General features: G+C 34.3%; 1 protein-coding gene across 1 annotated transcript in view; it reads right to left on the bottom strand.

Annotated features, from left to right (window-relative positions):
* Positions 1–3,492: 3,492 nt before the first annotated feature.
* The window catches only part of LOC124364443 (intraflagellar transport protein 140 homolog), a 61,628-nt gene continuing 55,802 nt past the window's right edge, over positions 3,493–9,318 (bottom strand). The window contains exons 24-25 of the mRNA XM_046819938.1: positions 5,755–5,963; positions 3,493–5,560 (exon numbers count right to left, since the gene is read on the bottom strand). Coding sequence (XP_046675894.1) covers positions 5,442–5,560; positions 5,755–5,963 — 328 coding nt within the window. The 3' untranslated portion in view covers positions 3,493–5,441. The remainder of the gene's footprint in view (positions 5,561–5,754; positions 5,964–9,318) is intronic.

The following is a 9,318-nucleotide window of genomic DNA, read 5'->3' as shown; positions in this document are numbered from 1 at the left end:
ACTAGTGAAAAAGATTGGTTACTTATAAAATAGAATAATTATGTGACCGATAACGATATATTATTATATTAATTCTGAAATCATTCTTAACATATATGTTTTGTCTAGCAGTAACGATTTACAGACAGGGTGTAACATAAGACCAAATTTTTGTTCAAGATAATTACAATTGTACAGCTATTGAATATGACATTTTATAATTATATGAAACAAACCTATCACATTATTGTTGATTAGTTGGTTGAAAACATTTGACATTGATCTCATTATGAAGATCTTACAGTTTTTATGCTCTTACATGCATGTGCCTGTTAGAACGTAGTGCTAATCGCCAGACTGCACAGGGCGGTGTTGCTGATAATCCTCACAGTTGGATACACACTTATCCTCTAATAAAGGATTCTCTAAAAAAAGGAAAACTGAAACAGAATTGATCTCAAACAGGGCACTGTGCAATATAATATAAGACAACAATGGAGGCATTTTTATTCAGAATAATTGTAGAAACAAAGTTCAAACAGTTCAGTGGGAATTTATAAATTCATTTTACACCGTTTATAAAGAAGATGATTTAATTTAACTGTACATCATTTGAATAAGTCTCAGATTTAACTGCAATATGTTGCTGCCAACCAAGCAGCAACCACACTATGACCTGATTCAATCACACCAAAACTCATAATTGCTAATTTGGAATCAATTAAAAAAAGTACCGAAGCTCCCACTCCACAAAAACAAATAGGGTCATATCGAAAGGAATAAGCTGGTTCTGTTCTAAAATTTTCATTTACTATGTAATCTTAAAAATATTTTCTAGGTTGCAATATTGCAAAATCATCTAATTATTATATTTACAAATGTCTCTTTAAAAACGTTTTTGTTCGAGTTGACAAGCCAATAAAAGAGCCATACAACATACTTTACAATATGGGTATCATGGGGATAGACTGCTCTTTATTAGACTTCAAGAAATCCTTAAGCATATGTTATAGCCACAACTGGTGAATCTCATCCCATTATGCTTCTTTAGTCTAGAAAAGTTTAAGATATCTAAAAGAACTGTTATTGGGTGACAAGACATTATGCATTCATCAAGCAAGATTCCAAATTTATGTTCAGTTATGGAAATTTACAAACTTAACATCTATGAAACCAATGCTGCCTCACTGAAATAGGGCTTTAAGTTTTTAGACCCAAACAGAGATATCATTGAGCACTCTCACCTGGTAGCAAAATTTTCCAAGGCATGAATGCAGATGGATAGACATATAACATATTGAAAAGCTGACTACAACAGATGCCTTAGGGCGCAGTAGTCTTGTGCACTAGTCAAGTTATAAACAATGTGTCAACTATAAAGTTGGTACACTGCTAGAGTCGCAGTAAAGTTGTTAACAACGTATAATATAGTTGGATATGTATACTAGCTTAACACATTGATTGCGGTGGACACACATTGCTAATACTCCGGTTTTCCTAATACAACGATTGGGGTTGCTGTGAAGGTGTTAACAATGTATAATATAGTTGGATATGTATACTAGCTTAACACACTGATTGCGGTGGACACACATTGCTAATACTCCGGTTTTCCTAATACAACGATGGGGGTTGCTTTGAAGGTGTTAACAACGTACAATGTAGTTGGATATGTATACTAGCTAAACTCATTGATTGCGGTGGACACACATTACTAATACTCCGGCTTTCCTAATACAACGATTGGGATTGCTGTGAAGGTGTTAACAACGTATAATGTAGTTGGATATGTATACTAGCTAAACTCATTGATTGCGGTGGACACACATTACTAATACTCCGGCTTTCCTAATACAACGATTGGGATTGCTGTGAAGGTGTTAACAATGTATAATATAGTTGGATATGTACACTAGCTAAACACATTGATTCCGGTGGACGCACATTGCTAATACTCTGGCTTTCCTAAAGTCAATACACGATGAGAGTTGCAGTGAAGGTGCTAATCAACAGATAGTAAATGTGTTTTTAATCACCTGTTAAAGTCAAGGATAATAAGTACAATAATGTATACACATTTAAACAGATGATAGTAAATGATTTCTGTTATTCATCTATCAAATTCAGTTACACTTTACGTCATGTTACAAGTAGAAGCTTTTCTTTGTCTGGATTTGTTTTTATTGGGATTTTAATGAACTATAGTAAAATGCCATAATTTATTACATCTTAAGTGTGTTAACTGAATAGCTAAGGACTTCAACTTTGTTCTCCCTTTAGAATTAGAATTTCTCCACACTCGTTTTGTGCCTTCTCTGCTACTTTGATGCTTTTATGGTGAACTCAGACTGCCATAAACTAAGTTTTTTCTGGATTTAAGCCCACATTCCTCCAATACTTTGTAATGAATGACTGCACTTTTATTAAAACAAAGTAGGAGTACGCTACACTATGTGTCGTGTAACAGGCTTCACTGAGGTTTAGCAAAATTTCAGATCTATAGTTCATTTCATTCTCCAGATGTCCTGCAGACATATAGACACAAAAATATACTGAAAAGAAAATTTATCCTCAGCAGACCAAAGAGAAATTGTGTCAGACAATGAACTCACTCTTTTCTATGTTAGAAATCAAGTTTATGCAAAATTTAAATCCTACGGATGATATCATTCATGAAATATCATGCCACAGTTCACAATTTTGTTCATTCAGTTTGGTTTCATGGCAGTGTTTAATGAAAGTTCCGGTGAGTTCAAATCTTGTGACTGATTTTTAACATCGTCTTTTCACCATATTAATTTTTCTTCTTATTTTATGAACAAAAATGTCACATGTTAGAATCTAATATAATTGTACTCTGTTAATGAATTTATTTATTCTACTATTTTCTAGTTGTCATCTTGGTTACCCATAGGAAAAAAGTAAAAATATTTCCTAACACTTAGCAAAATCTCATGAAGTGGCATACACTATCATCTAACTCACTGTTGCCTATATAGAAATTGAAGCGAACGCAAACTTTCAAGTCTATAGGTCAGTTCATTTTTTGAGATATCGTGCAGACAGACAGACTGATAGAATGACAGACAAATTAATTTTTTTCAGCCTCCTGAGTGATAGGCTTCTTTAAAGCTCAGCCAACTAGAATCTGCGAAATACATATCTTGGAGAGCCTTGGAGAGATCTTGGATCTTGGCTAACAGGAGATCTTGGCTAACAGTCTTACAAATGTTCCTTCAGGAACAAAACTTTAATCTTTACTCGATCAACTTTCAACCACATTGTGGATCGAATTTTAACTATTCTGTGTTTTGTCCCCAAACATTTTTGCAACAATCTTGTATCAGACGAATTTCTGAAAATTGTTTTTTTTATCAAATTAGTTTCTAGAAATAAACAAACTTATTTTTATACTTTGTGCAACATCTGAATTTTCAGACATAAAATCTTAGAATACTGTTCAATTAAATTTACAGAGATTTTAGACCAGAAGGTATAATAAAAACATCGAAACCAGCAGGGTCAAGATATTATAATTAAAGCCAGATAGGAACTTTTTCTAGTGTTAATAACTAAAATCATTTCCTAAAAAAATTTATTTTTGCATTTTATAGAACATTATAAAATATTAATTTCCATTTATTCGTTTTTTAATTGTGACGTTTACATAAACTAAACATCTAACCTAACCTAAGTACAATGAAATGTGGACGGATAAAACTATCACAGTACAGTTGCTAAATAGTCTCCTAATCATAAACATTACTTTTATATAATACATCATTAAAACTCAAAATTGCAATTCGCTCAGAACGTTTTAACTTCTTCGCAATATGCAATCTACTGTAACACCAATATTTAAAAACTACGTGATACTGAAACAGCAAGTGAAATCCTATTTCAACACTACATGACCAGTTTTAACAAGAAAGTAGCTAGAAAAAAATTTGGGGGTACAGACAATATATATTTTCCTGTAGTGGACAGAGAGTAAGGCCCCATTTTGTTCCTTAAAAGTTTCTTTGTTGAGAATGATCTTTCAGCAGCACATGTCAGTAATACAGAATTATTTAAAATAATAATAATAATCATTTACTAAAAAAGTAATTGTAAAAATTGGAGTCTGGACCTCTTGAGACCCCCTTTCTGGCTAAGTCCTTGGGTTTTAATAAAATAAGACTTTGTTACGCATTTTGAGATTGAAACCTATCTTAGAAAGGTTGTTCTGAAAGTGTCGCTTTCATTAATAAAAAAATATACTTCTTTTACAGTTTTTTTCCATTACACACATTTGAAAGGACAGCGCTTAAAACTATTTTTCAACACATCGTATCTAGGTACACGCTTTTCAAAACTTATTGTACTTATATGACACCCATATTCATGGGTTTTGTAGTGATAGTATAACCCCACTCCATTAATTGTCTTTTTGGTTTGTCTTTGACAAAAGAAACCCATCTTAGTAAGAAATAAGTCACCTTCTTCATGGTACAGGACAAGAAACTTTAGAGCTGATAACATTCTTTTTATTTTGAGTTTATCAACCAAGATTTTACCCACCAGGCACAAAAATGTATGATATTCACGATTTTAAATTACAGTTTAAAAGCCCTAAAGTTTTTGATATCTACAAAAAAACACTGTAAAAAATCTGTGATTGTTACTTTTGATTTTCCCTAATCTTATGGTTGATTTGTTGGACTAGGTTATCAGTAACCACAGATGGTCAGTTGCCTCACTTTTTATTGTGAACTGATGTTAATTAGTTTATTCACGAAACAATTTTTTAACTGCAATATAGCTCATAAAGTCTTCTCCATACACGGAACATAATTCACAATAAACTTTTGCTGGTTGAAAATGACGCTATGTACTTTGCAGTCGACAGGAGGGTTGATTGCAACAGCCATTTTGAACACTAGTGTAAAGCGCTAAGAATGGCGTGGCGAGCCTCACTGTGACACTGCCAGATGTGCACTGAATGTAGCTGTACAGCCCCATCCAGATCATACTGCTATCACATCCCATTCGGTAATCAGGTGCCTCTGTAACCTATCTTCAGAACAACTCCTGCACATGTATTAAACAAAATTTGTCATTTTTAAATATATGAATATAACTTTTTATAACATCTATGGATTATCCTTTACTTATAGAATGAATAGACTCTTCAATGTTAATATAAGAAAAACCGATACTAATGTTCCAATCTATATTGGGAGTTAGTTATTTTGGTAGCACAGGGACTAATGAAACAATCTAACGTATCTATAATAGAAACACATTACAATGTATAAATTAATCGTCATGGTCTGGTCATTTGACTTGATTAATTCTTTAGAGTGCTGAAAATATTTTGAATAAGGTTGATATAAAAATAATGATGACCTATTTACAAGTATACAATATTGTACAACAATAATAATTGAATGTTTTACACCGTAATAATTCTACTAACTAAACTATATTGTAAAATCTGCATGTCTAACAACTTCTTCTACGACTTCCTCTTCCACCTCCTGTCCTTGATCCTCATCATGGTCAAGTGGTTGAGTGCTGATTCCCAGCCTTTCCAGCACATCTGTTAAACAGCACAAAATACAATTCATTTCTTTTCTGTACACTCCCTTCTCAGATAATCTTGACAATTTAATGTCCGTTTTGGAACAATAAATATCAGTTCCCATATTGTTAGATGTGTTACATCACTAGTAAAACTACACTACTACACCCCTTTATTAAGAAGAACAACAAAAGAGCCAGGAAGGAAGTTACCTCTGGGAACGTAAAGAGCAATGTTGTCATGTGGTTGTGCCTTGCGTAGTTGTTGGGCCAACTGCGCTGCCAGCTTCCAGTCCCCGACCTTGGTGGCGTGTTCTATCATGAGCGAGTAGACATCTCCACAACGTACCAGGTCTGTAGGCGTATTCAGTAACAGTTGACACTGCGTCACTCCTGCCTGGCCATCACCACGCTCAAACAATCTGCCAACAAATAATGAGTTTAAAATACCTGGACAATATGTTAACATATCGATATATCAACATATGATCAATGGTTGTAAACTTTTTCAGGACTGCTTCCGGTGTGACATGACGGACCCAAGTTTCATCAGCTGTCACAATTTTGTTTAAAAAATCTTCACCATCATCACTGCTCCGATTCTTATCATGCACATTAGTTCAACTAAAATGGTGTGAATTGATAGCAAGTGAACAAGGATAACTAGTGCACATGCGTGGAAATAAAGCGCTACGGCGGCAGTAGAATGAAACGGAACTTACTTTCCAAACAAGCCTCATATAACATATCAAATAATTTTTATTGTCGTATGGAAGTTACAGGCAGTGAAAAAGTCAAATATCTCGTCAAAAAACCAGTAATAATAACATAAATTAAAATATTTAAAAAACTGGCAATTATTAAATAACAAAGTAAAAATGAGATAATTATGTGATATGGTTCTGTAGACTAGCATGGTTAAACCCTTTGCGATCGGATGCAGTATGTAATAGTATGTCCTCTACGATCGCGTGGCCAGTGTGACGGGCCACAGCCATCTGCGCATCAAGTCATATTAGTTTTCACTTGAGTTGTCCCCGGCGCTCGGATGGCCAGTGGGACTGGCCAACATAGAATTCCTTCAACGGTCGGATGGCCAGTGCCACTGACCAAGAAATACATTCTGCATTTAGAAATACTTTATCAGCGTTAAGATGGCTAATAAAGTGCTGAAACCTATCGAGTAAACATTGAAACTAAATGAAACATCTGTTTCATTACATTTAACCATCTTGGATTTGAGGAAATACTAGAAATAAACAGGTGTTTGTCCAGTACCATTTGACAGTGGAAGCATTTCAGATTTGTTGAAGTGTCGTAAATATTGTGATTAACTTAGTTTACTTGTTATTGTGTTAGATATCGTGCAGTTATTTATATTTAGAATAAATGCTATTTATTAAACAGTTGTCAATATGGATAAACCTTTAGTCCCTGACGATTTTGAAGAGATACTGTTTAATGAAAATAGTGATGTTGAACTCAAATCATGACAGTGATGTACAGTCTAATTTCAGTGGTGATTTTGATAAACTATGTAACTGTTGAAGAACTATTTGAAGAAGATTCAGATTATATTGAACATAATGATGAAGTAGACCAGACAGACAATGCAAATATAGTAGGCCTAGATGAGACAGACAATGGAAATATAGTAGGCCTAGACGTGGCTAGAGAATGGAAAGAAATGGTCTGAAGGGTGATGGAAACTTTTACAAATTTATTTGGACACAGGTTAGTGGTTTTCAACTTGCAGGTAATGAGAAACCTTCAACCCCTTTAGAGTTTTTTCAGCTTTTCTTTACTGATAGCCTATTGATAGAAATCATAAAAGAAAACAAACAGATATGCTATTGAAAAAATTCAGAAAAACACACCTTTACAAAAGAAATCAGTATGGTGGTCATGGGTAGAACTAACACTTTCAGAATTGAAAGCTTTCCTTGGAGTTATTATAAATATGGGAAATGAACGGCAAACCAGAAATGGCTTGACTACTTTTCCACAAATTTGTGTAGACTACCAAACCATTTTTTAAGGATATTTTAAGTAAGGAAAGATTCTTACAAATATTCTGGAATTTTCACATATGCCCACCTCCTTCTGGTCCTGTCGCTGGGACATTGACTCGTTCCGGTAAGGTAAGAAATGTTTCTGCGTATCTGGATAAAAATTTCAGAGAATATTATGTCCCACAAAAAGAAGTCAGTGTTGATGAAAGCACCATTAGGCTTCAAAGGACGTATAGTCTTTAAAGTCTACAATAAAGACAAGCCGATTAAATGGGGGATTAAACGTGTTTGTATTGTCTGATCCTCAACTGGATATATCTGCGCTATTGAGCCATACTTTGGTTAAAACAACAAACTTGACCGCTTGAATAGGCCAGATTTAGGAGTTACAAGCCGCATTTTCCTACATCTTGTAGCTAAGCTTAAGGAATCTTATGGCAACATTGAGGGCCTCCACGTCTTCACTGACAGGTGGTATACAAATATGGATCTGGCAGCAGAACTTCTAGAGTGGAATGTTTATCTAACAGGTACTGTAATGTTAAACAGAAATGGCCTACCCGGAATTGTGAAACCACAAAGAAAAAAAAATGCCAAAAAACAGACTCAAAAGCTTAAACTGAAACAAGGGGACATAAAAACCTTCAGGAAAGATGAAAAGTTTTCTCTGTTACTGTGGAAAAGACAAAAAGGTAGTGTCAATGCTAATTACACTGTATGGTGATAAACACTACCGTGGGCAGTTAGGCGACAGCAAAAAGATAACGTAGTACAAGAGGTGAAAAACCGACTGTAGTTTGCAATTATAACAAGTACATGGGGGGAGTTGATCTTGCGGACCACTACATATCATCATACTCTTTTACCAGGAAGTTGATCAAGTGGTGGAGGAAAGTTTTCTTCTGGTTGTTGGAAACCGCCATCGTCAACTCATTTGTACTTTACAATGCCAATCAAGACCAACAAACATCAAGTTAGACAGAGAAGTTACAGAAAATGTTGATCACAGAATTAGTTGGGGAAGTGCGGAATATGAAGAAGAAAAGAGGAAGACCGTCTAACTGTGTAGATGATGAAAGAACTTAACGGAAAATTACATTTACCCTATCCTCTACAGACTGGCAAGGACTGCTCTGTTTGCAGTGACAGAAGGCCGGGGATGCAAAGAAAACGAACAAATTTCTTTTGCAAAAACATGCTCCAACAATCCAGGGCTCCATATCGGCGAGTGTTTTGAGAAATACCACTCAAGCAAAAAGTTAAAAGAACAATGAAACTAAAGTCGGCCACAGTGATAGCATAAGTAGCAATATAAAGTTTTAATTTCTTTCATTATTTAATAAGTATCTAATTCCAATTTCAAATTACTGTAAACTAAATGTATATTATAATTCCATTAATGTGTGTCTGTATAAGCAATAAAAACAATTGCAGTAAAGTAATATTAGTTTTTAAAAGAACAATGAAATAAAAGTCGGCCATAGTGATTGTATAAGTAGCAATATAAGGTTTTAATTTTATTATTCTATAAGTATGTAATTTATTGCACTTTCAAATGTAAACCAAATGTATATTATAATTCCATTATTGTGTGTCTGTATAAGCAATAAAACAATTGCTATAAAGTAGTAGTTGGTTTTTAATTATTTAAATTTTAAATCCCACATGTAAACATTGCAGGTTTTACTACGAAATAATTCCGAGTTGGAGGAGGAAGGCCGCTACGATGAATAACAGCTGACGCAGAGATCGCCGTGGGCAGTGA

Source organism: Homalodisca vitripennis, chromosome 6 (genome assembly GCF_021130785.1).
Source record: "Homalodisca vitripennis isolate AUS2020 chromosome 6, UT_GWSS_2.1, whole genome shotgun sequence".
Taxonomy (NCBI): Eukaryota; Metazoa; Arthropoda; class Insecta; order Hemiptera; family Cicadellidae; genus Homalodisca; species Homalodisca vitripennis.
The sequence above is the reverse complement of the archived record's forward strand: the minus strand, read 5'-3'. Positions and strand labels throughout refer to the sequence as shown.